The sequence below is a fragment of the Lepidochelys olivacea genome (assembly GCF_965140295.1).
Source record: "Lepidochelys olivacea isolate rLepOli2 genome assembly, chromosome: 10".
Classification (NCBI taxonomy): domain Eukaryota; kingdom Metazoa; phylum Chordata; order Testudines; family Cheloniidae; genus Lepidochelys; species Lepidochelys olivacea.
This window is the reverse complement of record NC_140420.1, coordinates 9,919,185-9,944,365: the sequence shown is the minus strand read 5'-3', so window position 1 is coordinate 9,944,365 and position 25,181 is coordinate 9,919,185. Positions and strand designations below refer to the sequence as shown.

Below are 25,181 nucleotides of genomic sequence, written 5' to 3'. Positions count from 1 at the left end.
GCCCAAAATGCCGTTAGCCTTCTTGGTAACAAGGGCACACTGTTGACTCATATCCAGCTTCTCATCCATTGTAACCCCTAGGTCCTTTTCTGCAGAACTGCTGCCTAGCCATTTGGTCCCTAGTTTGTAGCAGTGCATGGGATTCTTCCGTCCTAAGTGCAGGACTCTGCACTTGTCCTTGTTGAACCTCATCAGATTTCTTTTGGCCCAATCCCCTCATTTATCTAGGTCCCTCTGTATCCTATCCCTACCCTCCAGCGTATTTACCACTCCTCCCAGTTTAGTGTCATCTGCAAACTTGCTGAGGGTGCAGTCCATGCCATCCTCCAGATCATTTATGAATATATTGAACAAAACCGGCCCCAAGACCGGGGCACTCTGCTTGATTCCAGCTGCCAACTAGACATGGAGCCATTGATCACTACCTGTTGAGCCCGACGATCTAGCCAGCTTTCTATCCACCTTATAGTCCATTCATCCAGCCCATACTTCTTTAACTTGCTGGCAAATATAGCACTGTGCTTTGTATAGCACTTTGAGACCTACAAATGAAAATGGCTATAAAAGAGCTAACTCTTGTTATTAATGCTGCAGCTAACACTGGGGGAAACTGCTCCTCCCACAATTTTAGCAAGATCTAGGGAGATAGCTAGAAAACTGGTGGTGTTGGGGGTTGTAAACTTGAATTCCTGATCCCACGGTTCAATAAACCAGTGTGTACATGGCTGGGTGTTCTTCACTGGCATGTTAGAAACCCAGATGGGCTTCTATTACTTCTATTCTGGTGGTGCCTAGACCCCCTCCCCATGCCCCAGAGATTGGTGCCGGAGTGTGCTGGGCACAGTACAAACACAGGAAGAGACAGCCCCTGCCCTGAGTGGGAGGGGAAAGAGAGGCCCAGAGTGGGGCCAATGAACGAGCAGAGGTCCCTTCAAATAAGAGATGGAGAGTGACCCTAGGCAGTGACTCGCCTAAAGGTGCACAGCAGGTGAGTAGCAGAGCCAGGAATAGAACCCAGAGCACCTGTCCAGGGGGTATTAGCATGGGATCCCAGCCACCATGATACCCACCCAAACTGGTGTTATCAGGGACACCACCAAGCACAGGGAACTGGGATTAACACACCCACCCCTTGGAAGCAGACGGAGAAACAGGGGTAGGGTGCCCCCATAACTGACAGATTCGTTAGGGTCTGCGGGAAGCAAACCCGCTACAACAAACCGCAGCCCCCGTGTCTCCCATCCATCCACTGGCCCTGCTAGAGCCCACTTAGCTTGGGCCAGCTGCTAGCCGCCCTCCAGCGACGTGCTACACTAGCGCATGCGCAGTTTTCAAACGTCTCCGCGAGCCGCCACCGCAGACGCATGCGCACCAAGGTACGGTGGCCGGGCGGCAGTGGGGAGCCGACAGCGCCTGTGTGGATGGAGAGGTTAAATGGGGGCGGGATGGCGCAGGCGCGCTCAGACTCTGGCTGCCGGAGCGTAAACAAGGCGCTGGAAGGGATGAGGGGGCGGTCGGGGTCGAGCGAGGCCCGGAGCCGCTGAGGCCGAGCCCGCGCCCCCAAGCTCCCTGCCGGCCGCGGGGGGTCCCGCCGCCCAGGGAGGCGCCATGAACCTGGCTAGTCAGAGCGGGGAGGCCGGCTCCGGCCAGCTGCTCTTCGCCAACTTCAACCAGGACAACACGTAAGGGCGGGGGGCAGCTCGGGGGTGTAGCTGGCAGCGGGCGTGACCTGGAGGTGGGGGCGGCGGGCGTCTGGGCTGGGTAAGGGGCGGTGCCGCCTGTTCCTCGTCCCCGGGGCGGTGAGGGCGTAGCCCGCCTTGCCCCGCTGCCTGCGGGGGTGTTCCGCTGCCCCCCCGCCCAGCCCAGCCCACAGGCTATTGCTGGAGCGAGCCCCCTCCAGCGCCCTCGCTCCCATGGGTGCTGGAACTAGGAGTTCGGGGGGCGGGCTGCTGCACCCCCTGGCTGGAAGTGGTTTCCGTCTTCTACAGGGTTTACAGCTTGGCTCAAAGAACCGGCGCACTTCTGGCACCTTAGAGACGAACGCGTTTATTTGCGCATAAGCTTTAAATGCGTTCGTCTCTAAGGTGCCAGAAGTGCGCCTGTTCTTTTTGTGGATACAGACTCACACGGCTGCTACTGTAAAACCTGTCATTATGCAAGTTTGGTTCAATGGCTCTCCCTACCCCCCCCCCCCTATGTAAAGTGGTCCAGCACCCAGCTCACTCCCCATCCAGCTCTTCTCCCCCATTGGATAGGATACTTGCCCTTTTTTTTGAGCCCCTCACTCACTCCCCCAATTCGGATTGTGAGGATGCACTTCTGTTTTCAGTTCCCTCACTCCTAAGATAATGCTTCTGTAAGTGCTGTTGGTCTATAGACCACAGTGCTTGTCAGAGCTGGGTCAGTGTCACTTTCATTTTACAGCTGGGGAGACTGAGGCACAGAGAGGCTAAATGACTTTTTTGTGGTTATGCAGTAAATCCGTGGCAGGAGGAGGCGTAAGGCCCGTTTGTCATATGCAATCTTGAAGTACAAGTAGGGATGTTTAGCAAGTACTGCCTCTTAACACCACAAAGTTTGACTGGTCTGTGATGTGGTTATCCTCCTCTTTTAGTTGTTATCCTTGAGATGTGCTCCTCCCTTTGGGTCTCCCTGGGGTGTCTCCCTTGTTCACTTTCTGATGCCCATTCTCTTCTAGGAGGAGGGTAGTGTTTTCGTTAGACTGAGGGATGGGACTCCAAGGAGTTAGTGAGGCTTGGGTTTGCAACTCAGTGTGGTCATATTTTCAAGTAACTTTCCCTTAACCCTCTCTCAGTGGTGTTGAAATAATGGCAATAACTTTCAGAGATACTTTATTAACAGATGCTCCCTTCAGTGTCTTATTCTTCTCAAAGTGCACGAACACCCTCTTTTTTTCATAAAGAACAACATGCTCCTTAAAAGTCTCTCTCATTTCTGTGTGCTTTGGCTTCTAAAGGCTGGTAATACACTCCACATCACGCTTATCTCCCAAATTATTTGTCCATTGTAGCTCAATGTTTTAGCTTTGTGTATGTGTCTGTCTCCTTAGCTGTGGAATACTGTTTTGGACGCATAATATAAACCCACAGAAAGTGGTGGTTGATGTGGTGGGGAGAAATAAATCCATACATATCGAAGAATAACACTGGAAAGTCTGACTGAAGTTTTACATCTTCCATTTATATATGGGTAACAGGAGAAAGCAGAGGTGATATGAATTATGGAAAGGAGGATTGGGCTGTTGTAAATGGTTAAGAGATTAGATTTATGGAGGAATAAGCAAAGGGAAATCTGGCATTGAGAAGGGAGGAGTTCATTTTGGGAAGTAAGAGGAAATGATCTGGGGTTGGGAGCATATGAGTAGCTATTTTTTAATGACTTGTTCTTTGGTAGATCTATAAATGAACAGTAAGAAATCAAATCTCTCTTCCTTGCAGCAGTCTCAAGACTCTTGATCCCTTTTCAGCACGTATTGCTAAGTGTAGAAAACCCACTGAGATAGTGAATGCAGTGGCGATTCTCTGAGGCAGCTCTATAAAATGAGTGGAAATACTGTATCCAGATCCTCTGAAAGAATAGGAAATACTGTGAACTTGGCTGTTGTACTTACATTGAGAATAGTGCATGGAAACTACAAATAGACTTGGAACAAGGAATTTAGGGGGTGGGTAACTAGTAATATGAAAGAAAAATAGTCTCAAGCATGTTGTAGGTAAATCATAAACTTTGTTGTATATTCTTTCAAATCAAATGTTTCTGCAGCTTCTTTTGGGACATCATATTGTATACCTTATACAGCTTGGCATGCACTTGAGCATACAGAACATGCACGTTTTTTGTTTGATATGAAGTTCACAACTTTTTATACCAGTCACTAGGTAAATCAAGTCAAAGGATAACAAACTAGAAATTATTTCTTCCTCTTTTTATTGCTATTTTAAAGGACTAGCATCTAACTTTTTTGAAGTTGACAAGCCTAAAAACTTTACTCTTTCCCCTCCTTAACACTAACAGTTTGTGGTTTTGTTTTTTTTACAAATGTCCCCTGAGTTTGTTTTTAAACCATATCACTTTGTATGCAGAGGAAAAATCTTTCTTTCATGATAACTTTGTCTTCAGGATAGCATTTGTATGCTTTTGCAAGTGAAGGAACAGAAAATAGCAATGTGGTAGCCTCCCCGCACACTTCAATATTTTTTGCCTGTGTAGTTGTACTTAAAATGTTCAACTGGTTGCTAAAGAAACTTTATTTAGCATAGGAAGCTTTGTTTGCAGACTGCTTTTTGAGACTATTTCTCATAATGGAATTATGGTCCCTTGTTACTGAAAGTTTATCATAGCAAGGAATTACAGTTGACCTGAATTATTGCCTCTTAATTGTGACTATTTTACGCCCCCTGCATTTCCTTTTCCAAAAATGTTCATCTTTCTCTTGAATTGGTCTGTGCTGTTTACTGCCATACCTGGTTTTTGTGTAGGTTTAAAAATGAACCCCAAACTTGCGGAAGGATGATGTCAGTCATCTTCTTTTCTCTGCAGTTATAGAAATTAAGTTTAGCTAATCTTCATAATACGCATGTTCACAACCCTAAATCCGTGTCTGGTGCCCTGTTCTGTAGTCTTCAGGGTTCCTATTTGGGGGGCAGGGACATTTTCCTCTTTTAATTTTGCTCAAACCAAAGGGCATAAAGGCAGTTTATTTAAAATTATGAAACATTGAAAGGTAAAGTGGATCAGGTCATCCCTCTCTTTAATTAGGAAGCAGATTTATTGATAACTGGCCCAACTTGAAGCAGATATATAAAAAATATACTTCTTCGGTATATAAAATATCAGATCTTAAAGGCTTCTGTTGAAAAAGCAATTATCTTATGAAATGTTGATCCAGTGTGTCATAAGGGACCTGCTAGCCAGGATGTGTTCTAAGTCTAAAGTTATAAATATTTAAGTAAATAGATTTGTTTAAAATTAAATGAAGGTAGAGAGAATGAAGGTATTGGAAGTTTTTATTGCACCACTCAATTAACTTATATTTTACTGTTTGGATATAAAATCCAGAAGTTAAGATTTTGAATTTAATGCAGTTCCAAATTTCTATGGAAAAGCATGATCTGGCAGGTAGAAGATGGGAAAGAGTTGTCATTGTGGGCGTCAATGAATTGCTTCATTGTGTAGGAGGCAAATACAAGCATACATTACTGTAGGTGCACTTGGTACATACTTACTGAGGTTGAAATGTTGGAACTTGAAAGAATACTGACAAAACACAAGTTGCTGTAGCGTTACATAGTTTTTCAGTTTAAGGAAACATAGTTCCAGGATGTAATCAAGCAGGTATCCCACTCTTCAGCATCTTTCTTAGAAAATAGCATTTTAAATGACAGGATTCAGAGTACATTTTAAATGTACTTTCATAGGTGCCTTATGTAGTGACACAGTAGTTTCTAGAGATTTAGGCACCATTCACAAAGATTTTACTTGCCTTTTTATCAGAAAATGAGCACATGGCTTTAATTTTATCCACCCAAAGTCTGTCTTGGATTGGGATTGTTTTGGTTCTGTAATTTGGGATTTTTTCCTGAAAAATTCCGTGCACACCTTAGAATTCTTCTCAGTATAGTATCATTCTCTTGGTTCATGCTCCCTTTTGGGGTAGTTCTTTCACTCAAGGAGAATACATTAGAGTGAGACAAAGTCTCAGAGACCAAGACATTTAATTTGGATTTAGACTTAGTCAATTTCCCTTTTTAGATCTACCATTGCATAAATCAGCATGACTTGGTATTCTCTGATTAGAGAAGACTGGGATAGCTTGGAGGGGGCTGCATATCAGGATTCAGGTGCATTAGCACTGCTACGTAATGGAAGCTTGCAGGCAATTTGAGTGCTATATAACATAACCTATCCCAAAATATAAAATAAACCTTAAATATGTAGGTTCAAAAGGGAGTGCTAGTCTAAAATTGGGTACTGTTTAAGATTGGTTTTGGACAGATCAATGTTTTTTGTGGTTTTAAGTTTCTTATGAATTTCCACAGGGTATGCATTTTTCTGTAAAAATTAAAATTAAGGTTAGTTACAAACAGTGTGTAATCTTGTAATTCAGGTATAATTTACATACAGTGACAAAATTCGGTGAAACTGTCTGGAAATGATACTTTGCAGTACCTTAAAATTTGAGGCCTCTGCTATTTCAAATCTATACGAGAAAGCCAAGACTTCACATTAGACTGCCTGTGAAATTTGTTTTGGGTTTTTTTTAAAAAAAAACCTAGTTGAATAATAACACCAAGTTTTTCTCTAGAATGGTTGACCTTAATTGTAATTCTTGTTTTTAAAATAAATCCCTCCATTTGGACAGACAATTATGCCAACATTTATCTAGGTTTGAATTTTTTTTTCCAGGTAAGAAAGAAAACCCTGAGCAAGGATTTATAATGAAAATGTTGAAATAACTTTAATTATAGTAGTACTGACAGGCACCATCAAAAATATTTTTCATCCCTAATCTCATTACTGTACACTGAATCACATGAGCCAATTATCAGCCCATAAATCTAACCTATCCTGGTGTCTTGTTAGCTCTCTTTTTGCCTTAACAACCTCCCTTGTTTCTGTATTCATAGCAAAAGTTTACACTTTTGAAATGACAGCATGCTCCAATTTGCTGATGCTCCAGGTAAACTAAAGTTGTGATATAATACACTTACTACTCCATACTTTGTTGGGAATCTCCTTCCTCCGCTTTCAGAACACTTGCATTCCTGCCTATCTACTTGCTGGGAACACTGTGCATTCACCTCTTTGTCCTCTATTTCCCTCTGTTTGAGCTTTCTCACACATTATAGTAACTTTCCTTCTAGCCAAAGAGGATTGGAGGCCAGAAGGAAAATTTTGGGGTAGAGGTATTTTCTTCAGACCCCATTGGTATCTCAGGAGCAGACAGGAGAGGCAGTCACATGTCAAAAACGTCCTGATTCTGCTGTCCTGGGAGAGTAAGCAATTGAAGGGGGTATTCTTGATAGTCTGAAATTCTAATTAGAAGAGATGGTCCTCTCATTTGTGTTCAGAATTCAATTTTTGATCTGTCTCAACTTCCTTCATTCTTCTGCTTAGTATAATGGTACGGAATTACAATAGGGAAGTGACTAATTTGATTTGTACCCAAATCCAGCCTTTCTGAAAGTATTTGATCTTTTATACTCACTGTCTAAGCAAACATCAATTGCAGTTACAATCACACATTTAAGTATACAAACTTGCCATTGCGTATTAAAGGTGATCTGCAAATGTAGATAACTTTGCCCTTATTTTGCTGCTTTATGATACATAAAGAGAGCCTGAAAGGATTTTTTTACAACAACAAATATCAAGAATGTACATTCTGGTCTTCTATGGTTTTGCTGCAGGATCTATCAAATGTCTTGGAGCCTGTGTATCATAAGTTCTCATCTTAATTGAAGGGTGATGGACTTGACTATTTATCAGATATCTCTGTAAAATGTCTATTGGTCACTGAAGCTAAACTGTTTTTTAAAAACAGTGTGACTAAAAATCTCTCAATTGACAGACTTTCATTTCTTGACCTCTGGATGTCATTTCTCTAGTTCTTCTTTCATCATAAGCCTTGTCTATATTAAGGAATTCTCTTCCAGAAATTCAAACTGGTTTTAAAACTGATTGGGGCACTAGTGTAGATGAGGCTGTAGTATTAGGAAAGCGGTTTTAACTAAACAAGTTATTAAAATATAGTCCTGGCTGCTGGAACCTTTTCTATGCTGCAACTGGTTAGACTTTTGGGGAAAATTTACCTTGAGGTAATGTCTTCTGAGCTAGACAGGACCTGAATATCTAATGTAAAAAAACAAGGAACAGAACATATATTTATAAAAAGAGCCAAAAGAAAACTTTTTAAGGCCTTCCTTATTTGTAGTGTAGAAGCAAGAGAGGACATGTGTCAATTGCTCAGCCCTTTGCAGATCACCTTTAAAATATATACACCCAGAAATAGTTAAAAGTAATGATCACTGAGGATGGAGATACCTGTTGTGAATGACAATCTTGAAATTAATGAGAAAATGAGGAAGGAAAGAATGTTGCATCACAAAATGTACTCTGTTCCTTTGACAAACGTAATTGTAATCTTTTATGATCATGCATAGTATACTAGTAAATGATCTGCATTTTGTAAAAGTAATGAACTCTTTGATAATACTATAAAATTGTCTTTGAGAAGGGAGGAGAAATTGCTGTATGTGTGCAAATTACGGAGTGGACTAGTTAGTGTACAGTATGTACATAATTATTAACATGCAAAATTAAAAAAATAGAATATATGTGAAATTCTAATGGAAGGCACTTATACCAAGTTAGGATATATGAAAAACACCTATAACATGTACCATAATGTGTAAGAATTTTAACTTGTATTAAAATCAATAACTTCCTGGAAAAAAACCACTCAATTTCATACTAACTTGTGAATATTGGCAATAATAAAGGAACATAATGCCTAAACCATAAACTAAATTTCTGCTGTACTGTAGCCTCTTTTTGGCAGCTGCTGCTCATGTGAGCATCAGCTTAATGGATTATTGATCCCATACCCTTCCGCATAGTTAAATTATTTTATTCAGAACTCGGGGGAATCCTACTCTTTGCTTGGTGAAATGATTAGTCTTAACCGTGGGATGGGATCATTTAGACAGTGATTTCTGGTGACTGAGGGCTTGTCTACATGGGGAATTTATACCAGTATGAGGCAGGGTGTGAATTTAAACCAGTAGAGTTATATCACTGAAATTCCCCATGCAGACATTCTTATTCCAATACAAGAGAGCCTTATTCTTGTTTTTGTCACTTTGGAAGTGGTTTAAGCTAAGATGAAAGTCACTCTTATTCCTGAATAAGAGAGTATGCCTACACTGCAAAAAACAGAAATCCCCCTGTGGCAGCGAGTCTCAAAGCTGAGGTCAGCTGAATTGGGCTTACTTTTACCACAACAGTGCAGAAGTTCAGGCTCAGGCTGGAGACCAGGTTCGGAGATCCTTCTTCCCTTACCAGGATTTAGAGCTCAGTCTCTAACCCAAGCCTGGACATCTACACTGTGTTTAGCCCTGTAGCTTGAGCCTCAGTTAGTTGACCTAGGCTCTGAGACTCACTGCCTTGAGTGGTCTTTTGCTGTGTAGATATACCCAGAGCATCCACAAAGGGAGTTATACCAGACTTACTCATGAAACTTTCCCATGTAGACAAGCCCTTGGTGACTTTTCCTGCGAACTGTGGACCCAGAAAGATACAATAAGTCATCTGCTCCAGGCCCCCACCTGGTGATGTGAGGACAGCTCTGTGGTTTCCTTCTTCTGGCTCTGACTTTTTGTTTTTGTTTGTTTGTTCTAATGATTTTACCACTCAGTATGTTCTCTACCCACAAATTTCAGTTGAGCTCCCTTAACCGTGGTGTCCCTGAAATGTGTCAGTTTGGGAAGGTGGGTCATTGTGGTTTTTTGTCTACTTCTTTACAGGGTGGATTTGATTTTAAATCACTAGTCAGGAAGACTCCATTTAATCATGGATTTCTACATAAGTGCATTCTTGTTGGTTGTTATAACCTTAATACATATTCTTCACAACTCAGAGATGTAGGTTTCATTTTTTAAAAGTACACATTATACATTTTTAAAGTGATTTATTTTGAAAACTTTTCAGATTAGTTTTACAGCTATATCAGAAAATAATGATTGTTTGGTTATTTCATTTACCAAAGGTAATTGAAGCAGATATTTATGAAGTCATTGGGAGGTGAACTATCTCCAGTTCAACAAGTTAATCATTAATATTTGGAGGATTTTCTTGCCATGCTGCATTAGGAGGGGAACATCACCAGACAGACATTTAAATTGTTTTATTTAACTAAAACAACAATGTTATGTATTCTGGATTTTTTTCTTCAACAGCAAACATATAATATTTTAACAAAACAAGCATATGAATTTTTGAATTTAGTTAAATATTCAAGTTTTTAAAATCAGGTTTGTTTTTGTTAAAATTGTTTAACTAAAATAGTTAAATGAAATATTTAAAAAAGAAAAATTAAATTGACTATTTCAGCCAGGTCAACATGAGAAACTTAAAATATTGGCTTCTGTAGCTAACTCAGTCGTCTTCATCTTCATTTTCCTGTTTGTTCATAATCTGGAAAAAAAAACAACAAGCTTTCCTGCTTTTTCAGGTCCCAAACAATTTCTCAATTTGGAATGAATTAGTCCAAAAGAAGAAAATATTCTTTCGACACCGGCAGAAGAAGCTACTGCTGTTAAGTGAGATTATCACTTCAACAGTCTCTGAATCCAAGTGCTTAAGTGACTTCCCCCAGTTTGCTGGTGTGACTTTCTTTAAAACATCATTCGCAAACATATATTTCTTGAATGCTTCGTATTCCCAAAGTGGGTCTCTTTTATGGCCTGCTGCCATTATAGGTTTTCCCTTCTAGTGAGAGAATGGTCTGGTAGATCTCAAATCAGTGACGGCTACATGAATAGGGGGCTGGAGCACATGACTTATGAGGAGAGGCTGAGGGAACTGGGATTGTTTAGTCTGCAGAAGAAAAGAGTGAGGCGGGATTTGATAGCAGCCTTCAACTACCTCAAGGAGGGTTCCAAAGAGGATGGAGCTCGGCTATTCTCAGGGGTGGCAGATGACGGAACAAGGAGCAATGGTCTCAAGTTGCAGTGGGGGAGGTCTAGGTTGGATATTAGGAAACACTATTTCACTAAGGGTGGTGAAGCACTGGAATGGGTTACCTAGGGAGGTGGTGGAATCTCCTCCCTTAGAGGTTTTCAAGGTTAGTCTTTACAAAGCCCTGGCTGGGATGATTTAGTTGGAGATTGGTCCTGCTTTGAGCAGGGGGTTGAACTAGATGACCTCCTGAGGTCCCTTCCAACCCTGATATTCTATGATTCCATGATACACTGAGAGAGAGACCTCAAGACTTCTGGAATATGCTGCTCAAACAGTTTTACTTTTGTTTCTGCTGCCTGTCCCTCCCTTCTCACGTTATCTCCAGACAACTTCTCCTTGTCCAGATCTATTCCACCCCCAACAATCTTCTGTTCATTGAACTTTTTGAAACTTTTGCACTTTTAGAGAGAGGTAAGGGATTGACTTTGTGTACGCAAATTTGCAGAGGGACAATAGGGTTGAGGTCTGTTATTTCTCACCTGTATATTATTTATTTTAAAACATTTTTGCTGTAAACAAGCATGTTATCTCTGGAGACACATCCACAGTCTATGAACTACAAAACTAAGCATCTCTGGTATCTTTTAAACTGAGCTCTGAGTCCCATTGGGTAGATAGAAAGATTAACCTAAATCTATACAAAAGCCCCTGGAACCTCATAACATTGGGTCCCTAATCCATGAACTATTGAAACTTATTTACAAAACTTTTCTTAAACATTACATGAATATATTGACTCATACTATAGAATTAGAATTTATAATCCCTCTTCCATGATGAGATATCTTTGAGCTATAATATATCTTAATTAAAACTATCTTTAGATAGGTTTTTTCCTGCAAAAGCATTTTATCTGATTTTTTAATTATTTTTTTTAAACCATTGATTTTTATCCACCCTGCTTCCGTAGCATTTAAAGCCTTTTTTAATGGAGAAGGAACTACAGGTGATCCAAATGATGACAAAAGTAAAACGACCCTTTCTGGTGTGTGTGGACCTGTCAATGCAATGGTGATACAGCCATCTGCTATAGTGCCCATTTAAGATGTATAAATATAAAACAGAAGGTTACTGAGGTATTGCATACTAAATATGAGATACTTCTCTGTAAACCTATTACTAGGAAGCAACAAACTGCCCATGAGGGAATCATACTGGATCCTTGTAGCTTGTATTGCAATAGAGTAATCAACTCTGCATTGTGACTCAATTTATTTGAAGCCAGTTACATGTTTGTGTGCTTTCATGAAGTGAGATTTGTAATGCCATTCCAAATCAAATGATTGTATCTCGTCTCTCTAGTTTAAGGGAAATCCTTGGTGTCTGACACAGCTGAGGAATTGAACTCATTGCATTCCTAATTTACAATCTTAGATACTTTCATGGAATCCAGATAAACATTCACTGGACTCATTCTTATAAAGGTTAAAGAAATCCCATAAACTTATCGGATGCAATCTGCTCTTTGTCCAATATATTTTCAATGTTGTCAAAAGTAAATTTAGTGTGGTTGTAGGTGTTTTCGTAGAACAATGGCAACAAAAAGAAATTAAACTTTTTACGCCCTCCTCATACCTGCATTAAATGAAATACCTTTAAGAATGTTACTGATTCTGGAGAGATTTACTACTGCTTCCTCTCCCAGACATCTTAAATACAAAACCGTTAAAGGTGTTGGTAGTGACAGTTTTTTGGCAATAGTTGTTGCAGTTTTTTTGTTGAGTTAAAATCCTTTAAAGTAGGAAAGCATGTTTTCTTAACTGAAATTACATCACTTACACACAGGTTTAAATTTCTCGGAAGATGGATGTAAATCTGTTTAATAGTTTGAAAGCTCAGAGGAGTTAAAAATGTCACCTTTTGAAACTTCAGGGCTGGTGTCTAACTTTTTTTTGGAACCCTTGTAACTTAAATACAGCTCACTTTTGAAGTCAGGAAAGGAAAGTATAACAAGAGTAAGTTGCGTTTAAAATAATATTAATGAGAAAGTTAATTGTTAATGTTTTACAATTATAGTGTACTATGTTCATTTAAATTTCAAGGGCCTGCAGGCTTAGAGTGATGGTGACACAGGTATTCTTCACCTTGGCTAATAGGCTTTAGTCTTTGGGCTTATAGTTGAGTGACTTTTTCAAGCCCTGACGATAAATCTGTTGAAAGAGTTTGTATGACTTGTGGGTCAGAGTTCAGGTTGCTAGAATGTACAAACTGAATTTCCACATGTTCACATTGTTAACGAACTGTATGAACTATAAAGGAGGTAGGATATTTATGTAAAATTATTTTCAAAGGTGATTAAGTCATGTGAAAAGGGAGACAAATTATGTATGTTTTTTGCTGTTTTATGATGAAAGAGGAACTTTTAAAGGTTTTTTTGCTGGGGGTTCTTTATATTAATAATTCAAGTCCTGTTCTTGAAGACTCTGGAAAATTAACAAAATGGCATTATGAGCTAAGAGTGCAAACTGAGCAGAGGGAGGGGGAAGGTCTTAAGTTAAATTGTTTAAAACTTTTTGTTCTGCTCTTAACATCTGTTTAACATCAGTGGCTAGCATTTTGGAGAAAGAAACCCAATGTTTAAAGATACAGAATGGTACCCGTGTTGAAATGAGGAGAGCTAACAACTCTAAGTCCAAAGAGTCCTCTAGCAAAACCAGAATTGACATTCCATAACTTCTCAGGTGGGAAAACTGGCAGAAACTTTGTAGGAAAAAATCTTGTACAGCATCAAGAAGCAAAAAAATGAGCACAAGTTTTATTTTAAAAAAAAAAAATCCATTGCGGCCCATCTTTAATGGTGATGTTGTAATTATGTATTTTTCCATTGGGTTACATTGCTTAAGCAACCTTAACTCTAAATTAAAGCTTTTTGTTTCGGGTACAGAATGGGGTGAAAAAATCACTAGTGTGATTGCTTCAGGTTTCAGACTTAAATTAGGCTGTGTTGTGCCCTGTTAAAAATGTGAAACATAATTTCCCATTTGGGACAAATGTTGAAACCATCTGGTTTTCTCTCTGTTGAGAAACTGAGTATTCAGTGTCAATTTTTCTGTCAAGCTTCTCAACTACCATTCCTTTTGAGCTGATCACAAAATGAGTTTTGAAATTTGCTGCTTATAGTCTGACAGTCTATTCAGTTTCTGTTCGCTAATGGACTAATCTGATGTTTCTTTGCAGGTCCCTAGCTGTTGGCAGTAAGTCAGGTTACAAATTCTTCTCCCTTTCTTCTGTGGACAAACTGGAACAGATCTATGAATGTAGTAAGTGTCCTTTTCTAACTTTTTTGGGGGGAGGGTAGGGAGGGGGACTTTTTTAGACTGATTGGCAGACTAAGCCAGGTCTCACTGTTTTCTCTAAAGGTTGACTGAAAGTCATGTGGTTGGGGCTTTAATTTTATCGTGAAACATACATGAAAGAAACAGTTGGACTACTAAGAGGTTTTCATTATTTTTTATATATATATATATATATATATATATATATATATATATTGAGAGAGAGAGAGAGGCGGCATACTGTGAACTCTGGTAAGTCACCAAAGGAAGTGGTGTTTTCTGGCCACCATAATTGGTTACTGCATAATGTGATGTGACTTATGTGGAAAAGATCTCATGGGGTCCACAGTTAGCATAGCCTTTACTCTAATTTATTTAAAAAAAAACAAACTAATTATGGCATTGTTTTGCATCCTAGTGTCTTTGTTACAGGGACAAGTTGTAAAAAGAGAATACCTCAGTGTCTTGCTGCTCAATAGCTTCTGCTTTCCTCACCAAAACCAATGAAATGTCTGCAGCCTTCCAGTCCCCTTCTCTTCACCCCCATCCTATTCCAACTGACTGAAGCTGAATTGAATACTTTAAAAAAGGGTACATTTCTAAGCTTGACCCATTTGAGGTGCCACTCATGCTAGACTACAGACATATTTTCATAATATGAAAATTCTTGCTCTGTAGACAGTGACGTCAGCTGTTAACTCTGAACTCTATTGCTAATTTAGATGTTAACATACCATTAAAACAAAAAGTTGATATTTATTCATTTTTATTCATGTTCTACCTAGAGACATCAGTGGAGATGGGTTCCCCTCTGTGGTAGGCTCTGTACAAATACATAATAAGATAGTCACTTTCCCAAAAAGCTCACAATCTGAATACACAAGAGAGACCAAGGATGCAGGAAACCAAGGCACAGAGATACACCTCAGGTCAGACAGCAGATCCCTGGCAGAACTCCCACAGAACCAAGATCCATAGGTTCCAGGGCTGGAGCACCCTTTGTGGGGGGGAAAAGTGGGTGCTCAGCACTCACTGGTAGCCCCCTGGATCAGCTCCTTCCCAGCCCTCCTGCCTACTGATGGGCCCCAATCAGCTCATCTGCTGTTCACCTGCCACGATCAGCTGTTCAGTGGTGTGCGGGGGGCGGGGAGAGGTGGAGTGTGGGCAGAAAGTGGCGGGGTGGAGTGAGTGCAGGGCCTGGGGTGCAGCGCGGGTCCAGCACCCCTGGGGAAATTACAGTTGGCACCAGTGCAACCAAATCTCCTGACTCCTAGCACAGTGCCCTATCCCGTGGACCACAGTGCTTCCCAGCACATTTTGGGATTGTTTTAGACCATCTACATTAGTTGATGCTCTGTTCACATTTTGAAAGCTTTCTTTATGAGTATAAAGACCTACCTTGCACTTCATGCTTTAGCAGCTTTTTTAAAAGAAAGTGATCGCTTGGTGAGCTGTTGAGCTAGCCTGACTTGACCTCCACCCATGGAGCATGCAGTTCCTGCAATAGAGAAGTAAAGAATAAATCAAGATATTTCCATTGTGTATGTATAATTACTTGCTAAATAACTGGAGGGAAAATAGTTAATGACTTGGCAACAGATTTAACAAAATGTTAATTTTACTTCTACATAGTGACACCCTATGCACAAGGTAGCTTAACCCTGCAGAAATGCATTTTGGGGTTTCTCTGGTGTAGAAGTTGGGCAGAGTTGGTGTTGACTTTGGTCCTAAATGGTTGTGTACATGCTGTGCTATTCATATCCTCTATTGGTACCTCTTGTATTTTTCTACTGTAGAATTAAACTCTGCAAATTCTTAAGTAGATCACTAAGGCTATTTCTACACTAGAGACCTTTCAGTAGCATAGCTGTGCTGTCTCCCGAGTAGCCACTCTGTGCTGACTGGAGAGAGCTCTCCCATCAGCATAATTAAACCACCCCCAATGAGCAGCGGTAGCTATGTTGGCGGGAGATCATCTCCTGCCAACATAGCGCTGCCCACACCAGTGCTTCTGTTGGTATAATTTGTGACAGTCGGGGGTGTGGTTTTTGTTTTTTCCCACACTCCTGACCAACAAAAGAGATATTGTAAACATAGCCTAAATGAAGTACACTACTCAAGAGGTGTAGTATGTATCTGGTTAGAGGAGGGGAACTGGGAATTTTTCCTAGCTCTTAACGTATTTTTGACCGTTTGAGAGCACACAGAGTGGGGTAATGTGTGAACTGGTCCCCTTAATGGTGGTTGCATCTGCTGTCTGTCAAAGTTCCAGTAATTTCCTTCTTGACCACGATCACTTACACTCTTTCCATTGAGCCCCACATCAGTTCTGCAGAATGCCACTTCCACATGTACCCTAGCCCCTGACAACACTTCTGCTGGTGTTCTAGAAGTTCTTCAACCCCAGTCCCAGGCCTGGGGGAGTGGCAGGTCCAGTGGGAACCTCTCAGACCCCCTCGTTCCAGGTCTTGGGTTGCCAGGGGAGGGTGGCAGGAAGGAGGAGCTGATTCATTTTTCATGAGAGGGGAGGAGGGAACAGTCACCCTGAGCAGCTAGGTTCTTTGTTCCTCCTCTCTTCCCTTTTGTAAAAATGGTATATTTGCTATGAAGCACTCTGGAACAACATAGCAGTACATCTGAAGAGTGTAACTTGTACTGTCAGTTACTACTTGCACCAAACTGATCACATTAAGCATTTTAATGTATTTTAAATTCAAGATGCATCATTACCTCTCTAGATTTAATCATTTTTGGAATTGTGATAAATTGACATATTAAAAATAAATGATTGGTCTGACTTTTTTCTTTTCAAAAGTTGCCCATGGCATCAAGCAGGTTGAGATCCACTGCTTTGAACCATGATTGTGAAAACTTACTAGCCCAGGCACAAAAACTAAGTGCTCATTCTTCCCATGTTGAAAAAGTAATCACTCGTTCCCCTCTGTTTTTAAAAAAAACAGAAAAACAAAAAAAACCCATACACCACTACTTGGCTTGGAAAAGAGGGTGAATAGAATTTTGCAAGGCTTCTTTAAACTATTTTGATGTTTCTCTCATACTTTGGATGCAAGCTTGTTTCTGTGTAAACATGTCTGAACCATTACAAGGCAATTAACAAGTTGAATACCACTCCTGATGCACTAGTTAATCTGAAATTTTGATTGAAACTGAAGGATCCTTCATCTATTAAGGTTTCATTTAATAATGAAAAGAACTCGGTATAAACTCTTCCTACAGCAACTTTGGTATTGAGACTGTTTCTTGTAGTAGGTTTCAGAGTAATAGTGTGGCTGATGTTATTAGGCCCTGTGATGGTGTCCCCTGAATAGATATGTGGGCACAGTTGGCAACGGGCTTTGTTGCAAGGATAGGTTCCTGGGTTAGTGGTTCTGTTGTGTGGTATGTGGTTGCTGGTGAGTATTTGCTTCAGGTTGGGGGGCTGTCTGTAGGCAAGGACTGGCCTGTCTCCCAAGGTTTGTGAGAGTGTTGGATCATCCTTCAGGATAGGTTGTAGGTCCTTAATAATGCATTGGAGGGGTTTTAGTTGGGGGCTGAAGGTGACGGCTAGTGGTGTTCTGTTATTTTCTTTGTTAGGCCTGTCCTGTAGTAGGTGACTTCTGGGAACTCTTCTGGCTCTATCAATCGGTTTCTTCATTTCCGCAGGTGGATATTGTAGTTGTAAGAATGCTTGATAGAGATCTTGTAGGTGTTTGTCTCTGTCTGAGGGGTTGGAGCAAATGCGGTTGTATCGCAGAGCTTGGCTGTAGACGATGGATCGTGTGGTGTGGTCAGGGTGAAAGCTGGAGGCATGTAGGTAGGAATAGCGGTCAGTAGGTTTCCGGTATAGGGTGGTGGTTATGTGACCATCGTTTATTGGCACTGTAGTGTCCAGGAAGTGGATCTCTTGTGTGGACTGGACCAGGCTGAGGTTGATGGTGGGATGGAAATTGTTGAAATCATGGTGGAATTCCTCAAGGGCTGCTTTTCCATGGGTCCAGATGATGATGTCATCAATATAGCACAAGTAGAGTAGGGGCATTAGGGGACGAGAGCTAAGGAAGTGTTGTTCTAAGTCAGCCATAAAAATGTTGGCATACTGTGGGACCATGCAGGTACCCATAGCAGTGCCGCTGATCTGAAGGTATACATTGTCCCCAAATGTGAAATAGTTATGGGTAAGGACAAAGTCACAAAGTTCAGCCACCAGGTTAGCCGTGACATTATCGGGGATAGTGTTCTTGACAGCTTGTAGTCCATCTTTGTGTGGAATGTTGGTGTAGAGGGCTTCTACATCCATAGTGGCCAGGATGGTGTTATCAGGAAGATCACCGATGGATTGTAGTTTCCTCAGGAAGTTAGTGGTGTCTCGAAGGTAGCTGGGAATGCTGGTAGTGTAGGGCCTGAGGAGGGAGTCTACATAGCCAGACAATCCTGCTGTCAGGGTGCTAATGCCTGAGATGATGGGGCACCCAGGATTTCCAGGTTTATGGATCTTGGGTAGTAGAATATCCCAGGTCAGGGTTCCAGGGGTGTGTCTGTGCAGATTTGATCTTGTGCTTTTTTCAGGGAGTTTCTTGAGCAAATGCTGTAGTTTCTTTTGGTAACTCTCAGTGGGATCAGAGGGTAATGGCTTGTAGAAAGTGGTGTCGGAGAGCTGCCGAACAGCCTCTTGTTTGCTTTGTGTGTATAAAAAGATCTTCTACGCTTTCCACAGTATGCATCCGATGAAGTGAGCTGTAGCTCACGAAAGCTTATGCTCAAATAAATTGGTTAGTCTCTAAGGTGCCACAAGTCCTCCTTTTTCTTTTCTTTTCTTCTTGTAGTAGGGAGTGCATGCACATCTTACTCAGGGACCTCTTTAAATATTTCAGGTAAAAACTGAAATATACTTGCAAAATGAATTAGCTAAAAACTCACTCATACTGAACAAGTGTGTACGGTATTGGATGTGTTCATATGCTAGACAGATTGGACAGATAAATATAGTCTTTCAGGCAACTTCTGGCTTGGCTGGTGAGAAGAGTATCAATTGCTTGACTGTACCAAGAGATGCCTCTGAAGCCCTCAGAAATAGTTCTTTCAGGCAGTTTTCCTTTTTGGCAAGCATCAGCATTGCACTAATCCAAATATTGATTTTGAAATGGTAGATTTACAGTAATGGATCAAGGCAGGAAGGCTCAAGGAACTTGTCTTGACTGAGTCTATAATGGAACATCAGGCTTTTAGTAGATATTTATTTACAGCTCTAGAACAGCTGTAGGCATCTGATAAGCACTCTCCTGTTCAGATACTTAACAGATTCATTTCTTCTTTCCACTTTAATATTAAATACATATATACAGCCAGCTGTCCTAGAAAATGCCACTATTGATCCAGCAGGGAGAAAGAGTCGCTGCTTTCTGGCTCAGTGAATTATCCAGATGCTCAGTCCCCATGTCAGTTTTTACAGCTATTTGAGATCATGCCTGGTCAGTTTTCAGATGTGAGACCTCAGAAAAATGAAAGTGCCATGGGAAGAATCATAGAATATCAGGGTTGGAAGGGACCTCAGGAGGTCATCTAGTCCAACCCCCTGCTCAAAGCAGGACCAATCCCCAATTTTTGCCTCAGATCCCTAAATGGCCCCCTCAAGGATTGAACTCACAACCCTGGGTTTAGCAGGCCAGTGTTCAAACCACTGAGCTAGAGCCGGTGGCCCTTACAGTTTCAGAACAACCAATTTACCAACTACCTTGAGTACAGTAGTTTTTCTGTCTGCATAAATTCCAGGTTACTTGGCATCATAAAGCTTTTCACACACACAGGGGTACTGCATTTATCTAGGCAGTCACCTTTTCATTTCACTATACGTTACACAATGTATGATCCTTCCCTTTTATGAGATTTTGATGCAGCCATTCAGTATCCTGTTAATAATATTTACACACAACAAGTAAACGTATTTTTAAAATACCCTCATTTTACAAACATGTAAAATATTATGGCATGTGAAGAAGGGGCTTTGTAAATCAGAATTCAGTGTATCTGGTTCTGTTCGCACATTAAGTTTACATTCTCTTCTCACTTCTTGTGGATTGACTTCAGTCTTTTTGTGGTCTGTAGGGTACTTTTTCTCTAATATGGAATTTCTTACTTCCCTTTCCCTTTTGTAACTCCTTAGCCGACACAGAAGATGTGTGCATCGTGGAGAGGCTGTTCTCCAGTAGCTTGGTGGCCATAGTTAGCCTTAAAGCCCCACGCAAGCTGAAAGTTTGCCACTTTAAGAAGGGGACAGAGATTTGCAACTACAGCTATTCCAATACAATCCTGGCTGTCAAACTAAATAGACAGGTAAGTAATAATGTTTGGGTGTAGAAATGTCTCTTGACAGGCTGGGGATTTGGCCCCTGCCCAGTACTATTTCCCTCTGGTGCCAAAAAATAGTTGGAAACTGCTAATTTTAACTTTCCTGCTTCTAGCCCTGGAAGGGTATAGGCAATTAACATCATAATTTGTGTGAAATTCTGTTGAGTATGAATGTTGTCGTGAAACATCCCCAGGGCATCGTTCTCAATAATTGATTAAAGAACTACATCAGAGTTCCTTAAACTTAATGCTTTCTATATGGGAACTACTTTGGAAGTTGCATCTTTGTAGGGTTGAGGGCTGTATTAGACAATATACCTTAAATCTCAGGGTGTGCAAGTAACCCAGTTGTTGGGTATTGCTGAGCATGAGTGTATATCTACACTACAGAGACTCTACTGACATAGCTCATGGTGTAGATGCATACTACACCAGCAGAAGGGGTTTTTATGTCTGTGTAGAAACAACCAACTCCTCAAACTGAGTTAGATGTGTCAGAAGGAAGCCATCTTCTGTCAACATAGCTGCATCTGTGCTAGGGGTTATGTTTCTATAGTTAAGTCAGTTAGGGGTGTGGAGTTCTTACACCACTGGTTGATGTAGCTATGCCCCTATAAATGTTCAGTATAGAGCAGTCTTCTGAAACAATCTACACCCTCTTTAGCTTAATGTTACTACTTCCCATCAACTCAGAAATGACTAGCATTGCACTGGGCAAGGACTTTCTGCCTTTGTGTTTGAAAATTGCCTAATATGTGTTGGACACAGGTTGTGGTAATCTGTAAGAAATTGTACAAATTCCTTTTAATATATTTAATTTTGTCTTTATTTTCCTGTCCCCTTTCTCTAGAGGCTGATAGTATGCCTAGAAGAGTCTCTATACATACATAACATACGAGACATGAAGGTGCTGCATACAATCAGGGAGACGCCCCCCAACCCTGCTGGTGAATATCTGGGGCTCATTTAATTTAAGAAACACATGAAATGTATAGTCTTTCATTGTGTGCGACTGTTTCTTATAGGAAATTGTGTAGAGCGCTCATTAATAAAATCTTTATTCCCACTTGACAGTGGGAGTTAGCTGCTAGACCCTGAAGTATATTCAGATTCAAAGGGTGCTGAAATTGCCCTGTGACACTAAGTGGATATTTTGAGAATTTCTTTGCATTCATACCATCACAAATAAAATAATCTCTGCCATCCTATGTGAAACTACTTTTTTTTTTTTTAGTACCTTATTTTCCCAGTCAGGTGAAAAATTTCATAGGGATGATATTCAGATTTGATCATAATTGAACACTGAAGAAACCATAATGAGCAAGATGTCACCAGAATTTGCATGGCAACACTGCAAAATGCATCTGTAGGGATAATATTTTAGGTATCACGAACTGTGAACCCAGGAAATTCTTGACTCTTTATCACAGTTTCTATACCTTCCATATGACTATTTCTGTCTTAAAATGATCACTTTTTTTAAACTGGTGGCTGTTGGCCTTAAGATTGTCCAGCCCCCATCCCATTTAAGACCCTTCTGAGGACACTGGCTTTGAGTTAAGTTCTGATATTTTGTAGCTTGATCTGAATATAGAACTAAATCTCTGATGGGTAAGTTTTGGCCTTTGCCTCTTTAATCCTTTTTTGCTCATCCTTCATAGGCTTGTGCGCCTTGTCAATAAACAATGATAACTGCTATCTGGCCTATCCAGGAAGTGCGACCATCGGAGAGGTGCAAGTCTTTGACACCATCAATCTGGTAAGAGTCCTTGTCAGTGCTGCTGGCACCGTTAAAGATGTGCTTTTTTGAGACTTAGCTTAATAGGCTCAAAGAGGAGTTAACGGAAACTCAAATTACTTGAGATCATTATTGTGGAACGAGGTCTCTACTGTAGTTTGTCTGTTACTGAAGCTGGGCATAAGAAAGCGGAACACGGTAAAGGGGTAATACTACATTTGATTAGTGCAGGGGTGGGCAAACTTCGGCCTGCGGGCTGGATCTGGTACCTCAGGGCTTTGGATCCAGCCCTTGGGATTGCCACCCCCGTGGCGCCGCAGGCCCTGCGCCGCTCTGGGAAGCGCCCAGCACCATGTCCCTGCGGCCCCAGGGGACAGGGACAGAGCTCCGTGCACTGCCCCCGCCTCCACCCCCCGCAGCTCCCATAGGCCGGGAACAGGGAACCATGGCCAATGGGAGCTTCAGGGGAGGTATCCACAGGTGATGGCAGCATGTGGAGCTCTCTGCACTGCTGCCTCCCTCCCTTAGTGCCCGCCCCCCGGGGCTGCAGGGATGCAGTGCTGGCCGCTTCCTAGAGCTACGCGGGGGCCAGGGCAGGCAGGGAGCCTGCCCTGGCCCCAGTGCACACCGCTGCCACCCCGGAGCCGCTTCAGGTAAGCAGCGCCGGGCTGGATGCTGAACCCCTTCTACACCCCGCACCCCAACCCCCTGCTCTGAGCCCCCTTGTACCTCCTGCACCCCAACTCCCTGCTTGCACCCCAGCCCGCTGCCGCACCTCCCCTGCCCTGAGTCCCCTCCCGCACTCTGCATCCCTCCTGTGCATCCCCTCCTGCACCCTGAGCCCCTTCCTGCACACTGCACTCCCTTCCCCACTCCCTCCTGCACCCCAACCCCTTGCCTGAGCCCTACATTCATGGCCCTGCAAGCAATTTCCCCACCCAGATGTGGCCCTCGGGCCAAAAAGTTTGCCCACCTCTGGATTAGTGGTTAGGGTTGAGCATTATAGATTGAAAGCCCTAGGAAAAACTCAGTTAATGCATGTGATTAACACAAAACAAATTAACTAGGTAGTCACGATTAATCACACTGTTAAGCAAAAATAGAATACCAATTTAAATTTATTTATAAATGTTTTTGGATGTTTTTCTACATTTTCAAATATATTGACTTCAATTACAACACACAATATCAAGTGTGCAGTGCTCATTTTATATTATTTTTATTAAATATTTGCACTGTAAAAAAAGCAAGAGTATTTTTTTCTATTCACCTCCTAAAAGTCCACTCAGTCCTACTTTTGTTCAGCCAGTCGCTAAGACAAACAAGTTTTTCATTTATGGGAAATAATGCTGCCTACTTCTTATTTTATAATCTCATCTGAAAGTGAGAACAGGTGTTTAAATGGCATTGTTGTAGCTGGCATTGCAAGGTATTACATGCCAGATGTGCTAATTATTCATATGCCTCTTCCTGCTTCAATTTGTAGGCTCTAAAGTTTTACACTGTTTTGTTTTTAAGTACAGTTAGGTTTAAAAAAAAACCCTGCATTTGTAAGTTGCACTTTCACCATACAGATTGCACAACAGTACTTGTATGAGGTAAATTGAAAAATGCTATTTCTTTCTTTTACAATGCAAATATTTGTAATCAAAATATAAAGTGAGCACTGTACACTTTAACAGTGCGATTTAAAACGGATTCATCATAACTATTTTATTAATCTCATGATTGACATTTTTAATATGACAGTTTTTTCCTCATGATCTTTTGTGCTGTCCGTCGTTTCTATGAATGGTGGTGATGTTTTCGTGAAGCTGTACATTCTAGTATATTACCAGGTTTAAAACAGATAATGTACTTCTGTTTGGGTTCTCTTAAAAATCCAGCCTTGCATTTTTTGTTTTGATTTTACTTTTTTTATCTGCACTATACTAAGTTCTATATTTTATTGACTTATTCTTGCAGAGAGCTGCTAACATGATCCCAGCTCATGATAGTCCCTTGGCTGCATTGGCCTTTGATGCAAATGGCACTAAACTTGCCACGGCATCAGAAAAGGTAGGTTTTGATTTGGTTGTGACTATATGGATCAGAGTGAAGCTTACTTTGTAGTGTTTCCAAGTATCCTAAATGTTTCACAAGTACTAAAAGAGGTTGGCTGGTATAATTAAAACTCTCTGAATTAGGAGCTACTGGTATTAGTGGTAACAAGGCTTTTAAATGACTACAGACAATCAGATGTAATGTAATTAGGACATCAGTGATAAAGTATATTTATTGGAAGTTAGCGATCTTGCATATTATTAGGAAGGTAGAATCATAAAACAGAAACAAGACAGTAAAAGTCAAAGTGGAATAGAGTGAAATGATAGCCTGTATCTGGCACAGACTGACCACTTCTGTCTGAATTACACAAATCAGCACAGGCTTGTCTCATTCTGTATTAGATTGGAATATTACACTCTCTCTCAGAACTGAACTGAAGTGCATACCATTGCCTTTACTTTTATCACATGGTACCATGCCTAAGAGGTAGTGCTAATTGCATTTCCTTTCCACAAGGAAAAGAAATACTGTTCTAAGTATACTTAGAAAGGGAAAAGGCTTCTCCTTGACACAGAACTCCTTCTCTTTAACTTCGTAGGTCAGCTATTAAGCCCATCCTCTTTCTGCTTTTCCCACCCTCTAAAAATAAACCCAAAGGCTAAATGTAACTGGCTTATGTTGGGTGACTCTTATCTGATGTGCAGCAATTGTGACAAGAATTGCACAGTATGAACTGGTTGTGATGGTACTCTGATCTTTGTGCACACTGACTAGAATGAGAACCACAAAGCGGGTATTTAAATTGAGGAATGAGGCTTGGTTTTTTTCTTCATAGGGGACAGTGATCCGAGTATTTTCCATTCCAGAGGGACAGAAACTCTTTGAATTCCGAAGGGGAGTGAAGAGGTGAAGTTCAAAAAAGCTCATTCTCTGAAGCTTGTTCCTTGCGGTAGATTTCCAGTGTATTCTGTCGTTGACCTTTTTGTATAGCCATGAGTCATAGTAACTGAAGTAAA

General features: G+C 41.1%; 1 protein-coding gene across 1 annotated transcript in view; it reads left to right on the top strand.

Annotated features, from left to right (window-relative positions):
• The first annotated feature begins 1,428 nt into the window (after window positions 1-1,428).
• The window catches only part of WIPI2 (WD repeat domain, phosphoinositide interacting 2), a 35,068-nt gene continuing 11,315 nt past the window's right edge, over window positions 1,429-25,181 (top strand). The window contains exons 1-7 of the mRNA XM_084640666.1: window positions 1,429-1,682; window positions 13,939-14,021; window positions 20,197-20,366; window positions 21,232-21,328; window positions 22,043-22,140; window positions 24,085-24,177; window positions 25,001-25,071. Of these exons, the coding sequence (XP_084496792.1) occupies window positions 1,609-1,682; window positions 13,939-14,021; window positions 20,197-20,366; window positions 21,232-21,328; window positions 22,043-22,140; window positions 24,085-24,177; window positions 25,001-25,071 (686 nt within the window). The 5' untranslated portion in view covers window positions 1,429-1,608. The remainder of the gene's footprint in view (window positions 1,683-13,938; window positions 14,022-20,196; window positions 20,367-21,231; window positions 21,329-22,042; window positions 22,141-24,084; window positions 24,178-25,000; window positions 25,072-25,181) is intronic.